Raw genomic sequence first — 16923 nt, 5'->3', positions numbered from 1 at the left:
TCTGATACTGGGCTGGGATCCTTGCAGGGTGTGCTAAATATTCCAGGTCAGAAGTGGTCTTTGACTACTGGCAGAAACAAACAAACAAAAAGAGTTAATTCTCTAGAGGGAAGCTCCAACCTAACCCCACAAAATTCCCATGGATTAAAAGGGGGAAAAAATGAGCTCACAATTAAAAATCAACAAGCACACGGAAAGGCAAGCACCAAGGGAGTCAGAAGAAACAAAGATTTAAATCCTCAAGAACTGGGACGCCTGGGTGGCTCAGCTGGTTAAGCAGCTGCCTTTGGCTCAGGTCATGATCCCAGCGTCCTGGGATCGAGTCCCACATTGGGCTCTTTGCTCAGCAGGGAGCCTGCTTCTCCCTCTGCCTCTGCCTGCCATTCTGTCTGCCTGTGCTCTCTCTCTTCCCCTCTCTCTCTCTGATAAATAAATAAAATTAAAAAAAAAAATCCTCAAGAACTACAAGTCCTAAAATAGATGAAGAATACAGAAGAACTATACATTAATATTTAAAAAACAAAAAGCATAGGGGTGCCTGGATGGCCAGAGGGTTAATTGTCTGACTTTGGCTCAGGTCATGACCTCAGGGCCAGGGTTCAAGACCCAAGTTGGGCTCCACGCTCAGCGGGGCATCTGCTTGTGGATTCTCTCTCCTTCTCCCTCCCCTCCCCCACTACTTACACATGCAGCTCTCACTTTCTCTCAAATAAATAAATAAATCTTTTTTTTTTTTAAAGATTTTATTTATTTATTTGAGAGAGAGACAGTGAGAGAGAGCATGAGCGAGGAGAAGGTCAGAGAGTGAAGCAGACTCCCCATGGAGCTGGGAGCCTGATGCGGGACTTGATCCCGGGACTCTGGGATCATGACCTGAGCTGAAGGCAGTCGTCCAACCAACTGAGCCACCCAGGCGTCCCGTAAATAAATAAATCTTTAAAAATACTAAAGAAATAAAAGGCACAGTGAAAAGGATGTACAAATACTATTGAAAGAGACAGATTGGGGTGGGGAAAACTTGTAAAAATGTAAAATGGCTTTGAAACAAAGAACTCCATGAATGGGCTAAACAGTAGATGAGAGTGAGCTGAGGAGGGAATTAATGACTTGGAAGATCTGTATCTGAAGAAACTTCCTGGAATTCTGTGAGATAAGGAGATAGGATGACTGATAAGCTAACTGTTGAATCCCCAACTAAAGGGAATAGCAAAAATGAAGGAGGCATTTTTGATGAGATAATGGCTATAAAATTTCTACAAATGAACATAAATCTACAGATCCAGGAAGCAAAATACATAAGAAATACGTGCTACAGTAGCCAGTCTACTAATAACCTCCAACGATCCTTAGCTCTTGGTATTCATAACCTGTATGCGGTTGCCCCTGGGGCAAGATTTTACCTGGGTTGGTCTGTGTGACCAACAGAATATGACAGAAGTGATAGCATGCCACTCCAATTTCAAGATTTCCATGAAAGACGCTGTGGCATCCATCTTGGTTGCTCTCTCTCTCAGAGGGCTTGCTCTGGGTAACGTCAGCTGCCATGTCATGAGCAGCGGTAAGGAGAAGCCCAAGTGATGAGAAAGTGAGGCCTCCCACCGGCATTCTTTTTTTTTTTTTTTTTTTTTAAGATTTTATTTATTTATTTAACAGAGAGATAGAGAGAGACAGTGAGAGAGAGAACACAAGTAAGGGGAGAGGAAGAGGGAGAAATAGGCTTCTGGCTGAGCAGGAAGCCTGATGTGGGACTTGATCCCAGGATCCTGGGATCATGACCTGAGCCAAAAGCAGATGCTTAATGACTGAGCCACCCACGCGTCCCCAGCATTCCTTTGAATGAGCATGTTGAGATGCTCAAGCCCTGGTGAAGCTTTCAGATGACCACAGCCCCAGCCAACAGCTTGAAAGTAACCTCTTAAGAGACCGTGAATCAGAACCACCCAAATAAGCAGCTTCCAGATTCCTGACCCTCTGAAAAACCATATGAGGTAACAAATACTTAAGCTGCTAAATTTCGGGGGACTTTTTACCCAGGGATGGGTAACTAATACACACACTAAAACCAAACAAACTTAAAAGAACTTTCTCCAAGGGTCCAGACTGTCTCCCATTTCACTTCTTGCCACACTCTTTCCAGCTTATTACATTTCAAACACACCAAGCTTTTAGTTTCTGGAATGCATCATGTTCTCCCCCACCTCCAGCCCTCTATACAGCTCATATGATGTTCCCCACTTCCTAACATGTTCTTCAACACCTTCTTCTCTACTTCCAACATGTGTACTCTGTTGGCTAGCTTCTACCCATCATCAGAGCACTCATCACACTGTATGATAAAGTCTTATTAAACTGTCTGCCCTTCCATTAGACTGCAGGATTCAAAAAGGGGGATAATATCTGTCTCCTTCATTATTACGCCAACACAGTTCCTAGCACAAAGAAAGTAGTTGGTAAATATGTGTCCCTTACAGCCCATAGGATAGAGACAGGCAGGAGTCTAAAGGTAGAAGAATATAAACATTCTCAGGCAATGATCCAAATGAATTTTCAGCCTAGCTACTGAAATAACTACAGCAGAACCGAGAAACCCCTATATTCCATATAACCTCAGGTTTAGGGAGGATTTGGGGTAGGGTTAGTACTCAAAAGTTGGATACTTTCCAGCTCCTCCTAAGTTAAGCCCCTGTGTTATGGTTTCATTATGATCCTTGAATTGAAATCTATGAACATTAGACATACCCATTCTTTTTTTGTTTGTTTGACAGAGAGAACGAGAAAGCACAAGCAGGCAAAGCAGCAGAGGGAGAGGGAGAAGCAGGCTCCCCACTGAGCAGGAAGTCTGATGTGGGGCTCAATCCCAGGACCCCAGGATCATGACCCAAACCAAAAGCAGTCACTTAACCAAGTGAGCCATCCAGGCGCCCCAGACACACCCATTCTTAAAAGCACACTCACAACTGTATTCAAAGGACAAACGGAAATAATATTTTTAAAAGTAATCTCTCTGCCCAAAGTGGGGCTTGAACTCACAACCCTACGGTTATGAGTCATATGTTCTACTGATTTAGCCAGCCAGGTCCCCCACAAACAGAAATATATATATATTTTAAAATGATCACCTGTTCTGTATTTGTAGGACAATTCCAGCCTATTCCACCGATATTTAAGATCTGATTAGAAATGGTGTTTGTGGTGTCTGCCTAAATACACACACACACATACACACACTCGCGTCATGAAATATTAATCACTAGTACCCTCTACTGGTGGAGACACCTTATGAGCCCATATGAATGGTCTTATTGCCCTCTAGTGACCACATAAAGAGAAAATCTAGCAGCAGATGGGAGAGTCTCCTTGGCCATCATGATAGGGTTTTACGTTCTTTAAGCATCTAATTTTCTCAGGTTCTGGTTTATATTACAGGGGTGCAACTCTCAGGACTCTTGGGGGGCCCTCTGGGGGATTTCACAGAGCTCTTGCCAGCTGTTAGCGCCAGTCTGAAGCTGCTCTCTCTTTTGCTTCTCATGAACAAGAGGTCAAGGGGAGGCAGAGAAGGCAATGGTTGCACTAGCGAGGGCAAGAACAGCAGCTGTGAATGACTACCTTGGACTCCCTAGGGAGTTGGGAGCAGCTTGAGGAACACATGGTGGTCCTCCCTCGCATATTATTCACAGTTGTGTACTCTACTAAAATGGCAATTCAACCAAGTCCCCAACTTACCTTTTAAATATCTCAATGCTGTAATAAATGATGTAGTGGCAAATGTTGCTATCATTTTGTTTGTACAAACCACACTCTGCGAGTTATTTCTACTCAAGACAGAAAAGCTGAGATTAAACATCAAGATTTAACTGAAATGTCATCTCTTCTATGAAGCCTTTTCTGAATTCCCCAGATGTATGTGACTGCTCTGTCCTTTGTGCCAACATGTGCCTTGTACAGAACAGAAGGATAGCCAGGATATTATTTATAGGTTTCTGTTCATAACCTACAGTATTTTCTGCTCCTGATGTCTACGTGCTTGTTTCTCCCACCAAACCCTAAGTTCCTTGAGGTCATGTTTCAGACATCTCTGCACAACCAGCATCAAACACACTTAAAAAGTTATCCTTAGGGGTGCCTGGGTGGTTCAGTGGGTTAAGCCTCTGCCTTCGACTCAGGTCATGATCTCAGGGTCCTGTGATTGAGCCCCATATATTGGACTCTCTGCTCAGCAGGGAGCCTGCTACCCCGCCCCCCTGCCTGCCTCTCTGCCAACTTGTGATCTCTCTGTCAAATAAATAAATTTAAAAAAAGAAAAAGTTATCCTTAGATCACTGATGGTTACCAGTCCATGAGTTAAGTACAGAAACTGATGTAAGCATTTAGAAACTTTAATAGCAATTTGACCAAGTAATTCTGTATCTGCTGACTCTAATGAGAAAAAAAAAAAAGTAGGGCATGTATTTTGTATATTTTCTTTTTCTGGCAATTTTTATTATATATTATAAAAATATTGGTCTGCAACCAATGGAGAATTTTTTAAACAATGGTCCTTCACCATAGATAATTGGGGAGTACTGATATGATTAATAACTTAATGTTTGAGGGAGGGAGGAAAGGAAGGAGACAAAATACAAGCACTTTTCATAAAATTCAGAAGGAACATACCTATCCTTGTTGATTTTAACACTTCCCTGGAGGGTATTTTCTTCTTTAATTCTTGTAAAGCTTCCACTAGATTCTCTCTGGTCTGATCAGGAAGCTCCAGTGTAGTTTTCCATCTTTTTATGTCTTCTATAACCACAACTCTCTGGGAAAAAGAAAAGTCATTTGGAAAATGGAACATTTTCATTAGAAAAGCATCTGCCTTCACCTGAGCTAATGGGGCTCCTATTGACATATGAATTATTGATTATGACCTGAACCAAAGCACAGTGTGTATGATGGCCCCAAATGATGGGTAATTGCTTAAAAGCAGGTCCCGCTTACTGCAAATCAGGAAGAGAGTTACATCTATTAGGAGAAGTGCAAGTTTTAATCTAACCATGTCAGACACCGCTGGGCACTTAGCAGAGAGAGGCAATAAGGATGAGAACAAAAGAAAAACGATACTAAGGTGAACCAACCCTATAGCTCACTTAAGTGTCTTAATTCACACGCAAGGATGGAGAGTGAGGAAGTCATAAAGGCATATTTATTTCAACAATAAAAAGCATGCCTCAACAGCTCCCCACTTCCTACGTGATAAAATTCAAACTCTCTTATTTGAAAAAAAAAAAAACTTAAAAACTTCAAATGCGTAAAAAGGTAGAGTAACAGTAATTGAAAAAAGTTAACATTTTGCCATTTTGCATAAAATAACAAAACAATGTAAAGTTTGTCCCCTTATATCTTCTCCTGTTTCTAAAAGAAATCGCCACCTTAAAGTTGACACGCATCTTTGCGCTAAGTGTAGAATAGAAACAATTAAGGAGGTGGGGTTATGATCTTTGCAACTGTTCTGTAATTGTGAAATTATTTTGACTACAAATTTAAAGAAAAATTAAACTGGAAGATAAAAGAGTAAAGTTGCTTTTATAATTACAAAAAAAAAAAAAAAAATCTTATCTTGCATGGTTACTACGCTGGGGGAGGTGGGTCCAGTTACGGAAAGGAAGGGGGCACAGAGGGCTTCTGGGATTCTGGTAACGTTCTGTTTCATGGCTCTGGATACTGGTGACACAGATGTGCTCACTTTGTGAAGATCTGTCAAAATGTCCACTCATGATTTGTCCACTTTTCTATATGCAGACTATAGTTCGATAAAAAGCAACTAAAAAAAAAAAAAGTGTCAATTCCCTTCCCTGGCTAGGGTCTGCTTCCAGCCTAGCATGGCGAGATGTCGGACTCCTGGCCCCATCTTTGCTTCCCCTCCTCCCCTCCTCTGCTTGTTTGCTTTGACCTCTGACCCTTCCAAGTTACAAGCTGGGAAAGGAGCGGTAAGGGAAAGCCTTCACTTCTTTTGTGATACTCCCTCAGGTGTGTTCTCTAGTCTCTGCAGCCGGCAGCCGTGTAAAGCGGACTGTTTTTCGTATGGGATGCTTCTGTGGCTCCTTGGAGACCTCCCATTGTTTTGAGACGGCACCTGCAGTTCTGGGAATGTTGGCCATGCCTCTTTCAGGCAGCTGATTACACGGCCCGTTTTTGACAAAACACTTTACAGACTCTCTCTGTAGGGGTGTCATTGTCCTTCCAAGGATCCTTTTGAACCTAACCCCTTTTAATTCTACTCCAGGCCAGCCAGCATTTTCTCTGTTGTACCCACATCTTTGCCCTGAAGAATTCTAAGGGTTAACAGCCTTCCCACACAGCCACTCCCTCTTTTTAGACTTTCCCAGGCACTGGTCTGGTCTCTGTGTGCACCAGCTCCAGGAACAGAGGTCCAGTTCTCCAAGGGAAAATACCACAGCCCTCCCACTTTATTCAAATGAACTCTCTCTCCTCTCCTGCTTTTTTTTTCCTCCTCTCTTCCTTTAACTTCAACCTTCTTTATAGCCTAGAGTAGGCGATGCGTTCAGGATTCCAAAACTGGTCTTCATGTACTGCCTTCACAAGTTCTACAGTCTGCAGTCTAGAATCTCATTTGGGAACACACTTTCCTTTGTTCTCAGGCTTTAGGTGCTTTAGCCAAAAATGAGAAGTCCTTTGTTATGATTTGCTACAGTATAAAGCACTATCATTAGTGCTAAATGGTATGTAAAATAAATAAACAAAACCAGGTAAGGGGTTATATTCCATAGGAAGAAGGTGTAAAGTATAAACAGAACATTTTACGAAAGGCTTTTTCACTCATTATATTTTCTTGATTCATTCATACTGATATACGTAAACCTAGCTGATCCATGTAATAGTAATGAATAATATTCCATCATTTTTATATACATATGTCTTAGAATTCTAGAATGTATTCCCCTAATGGTTATCTAGGGTCTCCCTACCCCATATTTTTCCAGTTATAAACACTGCTTGGATGAACTCCTGCCTATGACATATTCAATACTGTCTTCCATCTCTTGACTTTCAACTTTTCTGGGTCATTACGCTTTACATAGCCTATGGTGGCTTTATTTTGTACCCATCCGCCACCCAATCTGAGCATCTCTATCTTTTTAACAGGCAAGGGTAATCCATTTGCACTTAGTATAGGCACGGATATAACAGGAAACACATTCTCTTTGCTTCTTTTTCTTTTCCTTTCATATCTTTGCTTTTTTTTTTTTTAATATTTTATTTATTTATTTGACAGAGAGAGAGAGATCACAAGTAGGCAGAGAGGCAAGCAGAGAGAGAGGAGAAAGCAGGAGGAGAGAGGAGGAAGCAGGCTCTCTGCTGAGCAGAGAGCCTGATGCGGGGCTCGATCCCAGGATCCTGAGATCATGACCTGAGCCGAAGGCAGAGGCTTAACCCACTGAGCCACCCAGGTACCCCCATATCTTTGCTTTTAAGTTTAGGTTTCTTTGATCTTGTTTTTCTTTACGGTTTGGAAATGATATATCCTATTGCTATCATTTTAGTGTTCACCCTTACAAGTTTTAAGATGTAAGCTCAGTGAAATCTATCAGTGTCCTCCTCATAAGCCTCTACTGTGGAAACCCCTATTAGAAATATAAACAACTTGTCTGTCCTTCATGTACCTTTTCTTTCACATTTTTCTCCATTTCTCTGTGATGCATTTCTAAGTGATTTCCTCACATCAAGCTTCCAATCCACCATTTCTCTCTGTAGTTCCAGCTAGTCTACTTTTAATCTATTCAATGTATTTCCACATCAGCAAATAATTTTTTCATCAGACGGCTTAACATTTCCCGCAAAAATCTGCCCACTTTCTTTTCACACTATCCTGTTCTTTTCATTTCTAGTCTTTTATCTCTGTGAAAATTCACATAGAGACCTCTTTGAGATTATACTCTTATCGCCAATTCTTGGGATAGAAATGCTATTATTTATCTCTGTCTGCTCATTCTCCCTCTGGGAAATCCGTTTTCTTGGAGAGTTTGTAATTTTGACCATGAGTTCATCTTTTTTTTTAATCTTTTCTTTTAAAAAGTTTATTTATTTATCTGACAGACAGAGATCACAGGTAGGCAGAGAGAGAGGGGGGCAAGCAGGCTCCCCGCCAAACAGAGAGCCTGATGTGGGGTTCGATCCCAGGACCCTGAGATTATGACCTGAACCAAAGGCAGAGGCTTAACATACTGAGCCACTCAGGCGCCCCACCATGAGTTCAAGTTTAATGGAGACTGTTCTCTATGGGAATCTGGTGCCCCAGGTTGTGAGGTGTTTTTTTTTTTGTTTTTTTGTTTTTTTAAAGATTTTATTTATTTATTTGACAGAGAGAAATCACAAGTAGATGGAGAGGCAAGCAGAGAGAGAGAGAGGGAAGCAGGCTCCCTGCTGAGCAGAGAGCCCGATGCGGGACTCGATCCCAGGACCCTGAGACCATGACCTGAGCCAAAGGCAGCGGCTTAACCCACTGAGCCACCCAGGCGCCAGGTTGTGAGGTGTTTTAACAGGGAAATCTCACATTTGCCTTGGCCAAAACCTCTGGATTTCTGTTTCTATACCAGTTTTTATGCTATTTTTCTTTTGTTTTGCCCAGAGTGTAAATTTAAAACTATGCATGGTCATAAGAGTGGGGTGCTAATTTATTGTAGTCAATTCTTTTCCCTTCCAAAACTCCTGAGCAGATCACAGTCTCATGCTGTTTCCTTGGACTAGTGGAGGGCATGTTTCTAGTTCATTTTTCACAAACTCGGTAGACCTGTTTTGGCTCCCAGCTGCAGGTGGAAATTATTAGCCTGAGCCCTTATCTGCAGTTCCCATACTAGCCCTAAATCTCACACCCCAAGCATTATATCTGGCTTCATAAAACTGTTTAGCTTCTGCTCCCCCTTAAAGCTCAGGGTTTGAATTTCCTCTCTCTTCCTGGCATCTGAGGATTTCTCTTTCTTGCTTTCAAGCTCAGCTCTGTATTAGAGACTTTTTATCCAGCATTTCCACATGGTTGGAAAGAGGTTAGGGATTCCACATCAGACCATTCCAGTATAGGAAACTATAGAAACCCACACTCTAGCATGGCATAAAAGGCCTTACCTGACTTGGCTCCTGACATCTTTTTCAGCCTCACCATTTGGTCCAGCTATAGCAAACTATTTGAAGCTGCCTAAACTAACTGCAGTATTGCAGACCCTCTGCCTGGGATGCTCTTTTTTAGCCTCAACCATATGATAAACACCTGTTTATATTTGAAGACTCTTTTCAAGCATCCCTTCTGAGGCCTTTCTTGACTCTCTCATACCAAACTTGACCACACTCCCTTTTGGGTCCTCTGTAATGTGGACATACTTCTATTACTGTATCTGCCTTTTATGCACATACTTTTTAAAGGCTGTCTTCCCCTCTGACTAGGAGCCATTTGAGGGTTGGTACAATTTATCTGTCTCACTAGCCCCAATGCACAGTAGGTGTAATTGAAGAAAGCCATCTCTACCCATAAGGACTGAAGCCCAGTGTAGTTTTCAGATCTGAAATTTTAGGTCAGAAATAGAAAAATCTACAGTCAATTCCAGAACAGAAGAATCCCATATATATCTGAGAATGTTTCCTTATTTCTGTCCAAATATGGGACCCAAAATAGGTATTTCAAGTTGTTCTCTGAATTAGTTAGAGGGACAAGGGAAGCGGACACAGGGTATCAAAGGGGAAGTTACATGAGTAGTGGGAAGCTCATCACCAGAAAGAGTATATGCTGTCTCCTATACCATCTGGTCTTACAGTTGTGGCTGGTTGAAACATCAATTTTTGACAAGATGGAAACCATCCCACCAGAGAGGGCAGGGGACAATCTACTGGCTGATCAATCCTACAAAAGGAGCAAAGGTTTACAGACCACTCTAAAGTACTAAATCTAAAAGAATTAGCATATCCTAGAATCTTTTAATAATTTAAAAAAAAAAAAACTCCTGTTATAACTAAGAGAACAAATCACTTTCCCTTAAGGGAGTAAGAAGAGATTAACCAAATTAACCTTTACGATTCTAATGTATACTACATGAACTCTACTGGGTCTCACTTTTATTACATGTGATACGGCTACAGCAAAATTATTTCTAACAAACTGATAACAGAAGTCCAATGTTCCTAATATTCCAAGATTTTTATACCTCCTCTGCTGGACATTCAGATGCCTCCACTTTCCCTATAGGGGGCAGATAGCGAAACCAGACTGTCTAGTTCAAATCCCAGCTCTGCCACTTACCGCTGCATGACCTTGGGCAAGCTGCTTGATCTCTCTATGCCTTAGATTCTCCAACTCTAAAATATGAATGATAAAAGCATCCATTTCACAGAGCTGTTATTGAATTTAAAGAGTTAATATATGTAAAGCACTTAGCACAATCCCTGGCCCATAGACATGGGCTCAATAAACACCAGCAGTAATCACTACTATCGCTCCCATCATCACCAGTCCCAGCTCTAGTTTTCCTACCCAAGCCTCTCCTTTTCCACATGTGAAAAGAGGAAATTATTGGTCAGTTTTACTGCATGCCAGGCACAATACTTAGCCCTTTCAATACACATTTATCTATTCAGCTCTCATGATAATCCTGCAGGTTAGATATGTTTCTGATGTTATATATATATATATATATATATATATGTATAACTCATGTGTATGTATATATATATACGTACAACTTTCTAATATTACTGACAAGGAAATTGAGGCTTGAACATTGAGGCTTGAACATTCAGCAGATTCTTGGTATTTAAATATGATGCTGGTATGTGGGAATAACTTACTTAGTAAAGTAGATCTAACTCTCTAGAACTCACATTTAAATCAACTTGTTTTTAAGTTGTCATTGTGTACACATAAAGTAAGCACGTTTGCGTGCACACAGCAAAGAAAAGCCAAAACTGCTTATTGAGCAGTTCTGTGTCACTACTTCCCCTCCACCTAGCCAAATCTTTTCAACCCTTTAAGATGCTCTGAGCACTAAAACAGACACTGAGCTCTTTCTTCTGAACTCTTAACCCTTACTGCCTAAACAACAATTTTGTAATGGACTACATATGATTTTCTACCACTACTTACTAATTTCTTATAATATGATCTCCCAATAGGAAGTCCCACAAGGGCTCATACTTTCATCTTAAATTTCTTTTATGTTCCCTGGAGTATCTAGCTTACTGCTGGGCATAAAGTTGTTTTGCAGTAATATTCGTTAAACAGGGCATCCCCAGATAAGAATGATTATTGTTTATTCAATAAATTTTTACCTACAATGTAGCAGGCACTGCATTAGACCTTGGAGCAGAATCGGAACCTAATATGATACTCGGTCATCAGGAGTTTATAGTAGACTGTGGAAAAGTACAGTTAATCTGATAATTAAAATACAGTGAGGTAAGTGCTATGAGAGATATCTGAACCAAGTACTAAGACAGTATTGAAGAGGGAAGGATTAATTCCCCCCAAAGGACCCAGAAAGCACTTCAACATTCACTTATTTAACAAATACTTATTGACCACTTGATATGTGCCAAGCACTGTGATAGGTCCAAGGATACAGAAGTAAATAAAATTCCAAAGGCTCCTGTACTCATAAAATGTACAATTTGGGATTCACAGGGAAAGTCACACTTGAGTGGGTTCACAAATGAGCACAGCAGTCTTCACAAAAAGAAAAGAGAACGGTTTTCCAGGAAAAGGACCAGCATCAAGTCAAATTCCTGGAGACATGAAAGAGAACAGTTTATACAGACTCCAGCAAAATATGGGGGTGGCTGGAGTTCATTCCTGGGAAAGGGGAGCTATGAAGCATGGAATGAGAAGGCTCCCTGGGGTAGATAAGAAAGGGACTCATATGCCATGCCAAGGCTTTTAGGGTTTTAGTTCATTTGGTCATTCTGAAAAATGCACTGTGGTCTTCTATATACCAAGATACCAAGCCCTGTGCCAAGTACTGGGGACACAAAAATCAGTAAGACATAGTCTTTCAAGAAGCTCAGAGTAGGGGCACCTGGGTGGCTCAGTGGGTTAAGCCTCTGCTTTCGGCTCAGGTCTTGATTCCAGGGTCCTGGGATCGAGCCCCACATCAGGCTCTGCTCAGCAGGGAGCCTGCTTCTTCCTCTCTCTCTGCCTGCCTCTCTGCCTACTTGTGATCTTTGTCAAATAAACAAAATCTTAAAAAAAAAAAAAAAAAAAAGAAGAAGAAGAAGCTCAGAGTATGGTAGAGTACAGCATTAAAAAACAAAACAAAACACAGCATAGCACAAAGACAGTAGAACACAAATAAGGGCAATGACAGGGGCATGTTTACGATACAGGGATGGATGGGATGCCCGGGTGGCTCAGCTGGTTAAGCATCTGCCTTCAGCTCAGGTCATGATCCCAGAGTCCTGGGATCAAGTCCCACATCAGGCTCCATGGTCAGCAAGGAGCCTACTTCTCCTTCTGCCTATACATGTTCTCTCTCTCTTTCTGACAAGTAAATAAAATCTTAAAAAAAAAAAAGAAAAGATATAGGGGTAGCTTAGAAAAGGGAATAATTAGATTGGCTTTCTATCTGGGGGACAGAAGAATGATTGGGAAAGGCCACATAGTAGAGGAGACCCCTGAACTAGTCATGGGGGACAAACAGGAGGTGATAAATTGATGATAACAGCAAACACTTGCATATTAGTTCTGTTCTAAGCACTTATCATATACTGACTCACTCATCCTTCATAACTACCTTATAAAACAGATATTATCATTAATCCCATTTTATAGATAAAGACACAGAGAGGTTAAAGAACTTGCCCAAGGTCAAATAACAAGTGGTACGGCTGGGATTTAAACATAGGCCGTTTGGCTCCAGAGTCTGTGTTCTTAATTACCACACTATACTGCCACCAAGACAAGAGAGTAAGGCCATTCCAGGCAAAGAGTACAGCATATGCAAAGGGTACGGAGGTATGAAACAGCACACCATGTTGGGGAAATTGTGAGTGGCTGCCACTGATAGAATGGATAGGATGGTTAAGCAACTGCCTTCGGCTTAGGTCACAATCCCGGAGTACCAGGATCAAGTCCCACATTGGGCTCCCAGCTCCAGAGAGAGTCTGCTTCTCCCTCTGACCTTCTCCTCTCTCATATAAATAAATAAAATCTTAAAAAGAAAAAAAAAAGGAATGTCAACAGCAAGAGCAGCAGGGGTGAAGCAGGCAGGTGCCAGGTCAGAGGGCCTCGGGTGCCATTAAAAGAAATGTCTTCATCAGTAGGTAATGAGAAACCACTATAGGACTAGGCAGGGAAGTGACCTGAGTAGATCTCCTTTTCTTCTATTCCTCTGGCTTAACTGTGGAAGGGAGAATGAGATAGGATGCAGGGAGACAATTTACCAGACCATGGCACTGCTAAGATTTTTAAATTTAAAGTGGGAGATGTTAAGGACAAGAATGATTTTTAGGAGACAAAACTGAAAACTGGATATAAGAGAGAAAAGAGTTAAGGATGGTTTCTAAGTTTCTAGTCCCAGTTACTTGGTATATGGATTTAAAAGTAAATACACAGGAGGAGGCGCCTGGGTGGCTCAGTCAGTTAAGTGTCCAACTCTTGATTTCAGCTCAGGTCATGATCTCTGCACTGAGCAAGGAGCCTGCCTAAGAGTCAGTCTCTCTCTCTCTCTCCCTCTGCCCCTCCCCTGCTCACACTCACGTGCTCTCTCTCAAAATAAATAAATGAATGAATGAATAAATGAATAAATAAAAATAAATACAGAAGAATAAAGAATAGGTTTGGGAGAAAAGCTACTGCATTTAAAGGGAATGTTATTTTCTCTACACCTAAAGCTTATTCTGCAGCTTATTCTGCTTCCATAATCTTTACATGGTATATTCTCATCTTCACACAAAGACTCTCAACTGGGGCATAAGCGGGGACACAGAGGGGAGAAGAGGCAGGTGGAAGTATACTAGAATCCAGATGTTTGCATATGAGTGTACGAGTAATTCAATTAATACCCTTCTCTTTTTCTTCCAGCTTGGTATCACAATCCTGCCCACCACCTTCTGTCACTGAGAGTCACTGTTGTATATAACTCCATGAGTACTCTGACAAAAACAGAGACAGTTGAAAATTTTGGTTATGCACAGAACTCCAAGACTGGGAGAAGTTTTTAAAGACCATCTAGAATTCAGTAGCTTTCAACTAAGGGCTACCTGGAAATATGTGAGGGCAGTTTTGCTTATCACAGTGGGAGGTACTGTTGGCCTTTAGTGTCTGAAGGCCAGGGACGGTAAATGTCCAATAACTCACTGGACAGTTTCAACTAATGAAGAATTACCTTGCCCTATGTGACAACAATGTTCCTTTGAAGAACTACCAATAGGGGTGCCCGGGGACCTCAGTAGGTTAAGTGTCTGCCTTTGGCTCAGGTTGTGATCCCAGGGTCCTGGACTGGAACCCCATGGCAGGCTCCCTGCTCAGCAGGGAGTCTACTTTTTCTCTCCCTCTGCCCATCCACACTGGCTTATGCTCTCTCTCTCTCAAATAAATAAATAAAATCTTAAAAAAAAATACTGATAAAGTTTGACCCCCACATTTTACAGATGAGGACAAAGTGGAAATGACTTGCCAAAGATCACCCAGTTGTACTAGAGGGCCTAGAACTCGGGGCATCTGTTTATACACTCCTGTACTGCTTTCTAATATGGGTCTGGTAAGCCTGTGGCACATCTGGAAGAGGAGTCCAACTCAGTACATAAATCAAGTACTCAGAACACCACCTTGCTATCACAGCCCTGTGCGCATCTTCTCTAGCCCCAGATCCCACTCTCACCATCAGAGATCCAGGCTTTAAGTACAAGTCTGGCAGTCATCCGCATGGAAAGCATTACAATAAATAAGGTTACCCTGGCCAAATAAATAAAACGTGACAAAGTTCGGGAGCATAAATATTAGGAGACTGGTAGAGGAGGAGGAACCAATAAAGGAAACTGAAAAGAAAATGTAAGAAGTTGGGATGCCTGAGTGGCTCAGTCAGCTAAGCATCTGCCTTTGGCTCAGGTCATGATCCCAGGATCCTAGGATCGAGTCCCTCATCAGGCTCCTTGCTCAGTAGGGAAGGAAAGAAAATAAAATATAAGAGGTCAAGAAGGCAAAGGGAACTAATTACAAATGTTTGCTTTTAGGGAAATAATTCTTACTTTATCATTAATTGGATACCCATGTCCATTGATTCCTTGTTGCCTATACTGTATTTATTCCTTGCCTCTTCTTTGCGAAAAGAATTCAGACATGAAGAGTTTGCAAAGAGTCCATTAACACAGTCTGTTTCCCATTCTCAGCTACAGCTGCAGGCCATGTGATACAGTTCTGGTCAATAAGACAGGAGAGTAGTATCATCACCCAGGCTTACTGAGTTTGTACAGAGTACATAGAATCATATTTCCTATTTTCACATTCCTAAAAGAAAAGAAAATGTTGCAAAAACACTTAAGGGGCTTGTTCTCTCAGCCAGCAAAACATATGATATAGCCAAAGTAATCAGAAGAGTGATAGAAGTGCATGCAGAGATTGGTAAATAGAAGTCTGTACAGAGTAGGGAATAAACAAATTAGCAGTGATCCGGGACACTTCAGGGAGAAAGTATAGGAAGGAAGAATTCATAGGTCTTCCATAGTAGAACTCCACACCACCTTGCTACCAGAGTCCTTTCCACATTTCCTCTAGCCCCAGGTCCCCTCTCACCTTCAGAGATTCAATCGTGGCCTGCTTGTAAATCTTTCCACCAGGAGCTTTCTTCTGAGGACTATTTTGGATTCTAGGCGTTCGAATGACGAATTTATCCATTGCTAGAGGACTGCCAACTACCTTCACGTGCTGGCAGCGCTTTCTGCTCAAGAAAGAGGAAAGATTCTAAAACGTCATCAAAACTGCTATGACGTACATGGACTTCTATTCTAGAAGCATTCCTGAATTATGACGATTCTTGGGTTGAATTTACAGGAAAGAAAATTTTGTCTTGGAAAATAAATATCTTCCTAAGAACTGAAACTGTATACAATAATCGGTGTAATTCCCGAGTTAAGACGTGCCTAGCATTCAGAGTGCACGCTGTGCAGGGGATTCCAATACTGGGCCAGGCATTGAACCCGGTGATTCTAAACGCCTTTTTAACTTAGGTGAGGTTGAGACAAGGTTAAGAGTTCCACTGAACTCCATGAGGCTCAATATCAACAGCTACCCCACCATCACCACAATCCTAAAGGTTCGCCTAGTAACAGGCAACCATTAACCACCTCCAGATCTCAGCAGGGTCCTCACAACAAGCAGCAGCCAACTCCAGGAACTGCTCGGTGGTGCAAGGACCCTAACCGCGACAGTCGTGCCCCGGATCCCTGCGCAAAAGGAAACACCATCCTCCTCTACCCTCAGCACTCAGGAGCCCAGGAAGGGGAACCTAACAAAGGTCTGACGTGAGACCCACCAGGAAAAGCAGCCCTGCCAGCAGCTGGACCCTTCCAGAGTGCACCCTCTGAGGACCCACTCCTGTCTGCACCTCGGCGATCAGAATTAAGCTGACGCTTCTTTCCTGGACGGTGGTTTCTCCGACCTCAGAGCGCCTCTGAACCTCCGCAAACCACATTCCCCAGAATGCACTACAAAGGAGCTGGTGAGGCGCGCTCAGGGCGACTGTAGTTCTCCGAGACCGACTTTCCCGGCCCCACCATGTTTCGCCCGCCTGCAAAGAACTACATGCCCCAGCGTGCCCCGCGGAGGGGGAGGCCGGGTCGCTCTAATACTCGCGATGATTGGATCCACCTCTTCCTGCCGTCCTAGAAGTTCTTAGACCTGGAGGTGGGGCGAGAGGCGGCAATTTTGGGCGGGTCAGGGCGGAGCTGAGGAGA

At 42.2% G+C, this 16923-nt stretch overlaps 1 protein-coding gene across 1 annotated transcript in view; it reads right to left on the bottom strand.

The window, feature by feature from the left end:
- The window catches only part of TCEANC2 (transcription elongation factor A N-terminal and central domain containing 2), a 35919-nt gene extending 19227 nt beyond the window's left edge, over positions 1–16692 (bottom strand). The window contains exons 1-3 of the mRNA XM_059138133.1: positions 16503–16692; positions 15764–15908; positions 4654–4795 (exon numbers count right to left, since the gene is read on the bottom strand). Of these exons, the coding sequence (XP_058994116.1) occupies positions 4654–4795; positions 15764–15865 (244 nt within the window). The 5' untranslated portion in view covers positions 15866–15908; positions 16503–16692. The remainder of the gene's footprint in view (positions 1–4653; positions 4796–15763; positions 15909–16502) is intronic.
- Positions 16693–16923: the final 231 nt, after the last annotated feature.

Source organism: Mustela lutreola, chromosome 10 (genome assembly GCF_030435805.1).
Source record: "Mustela lutreola isolate mMusLut2 chromosome 10, mMusLut2.pri, whole genome shotgun sequence".
In the NCBI taxonomy this organism is placed as follows: Eukaryota; Metazoa; Chordata; class Mammalia; order Carnivora; family Mustelidae; genus Mustela; species Mustela lutreola.
Note: the sequence above shows the minus strand (reverse complement) of the source record. Positions and strands in the feature narration are given on the sequence as shown.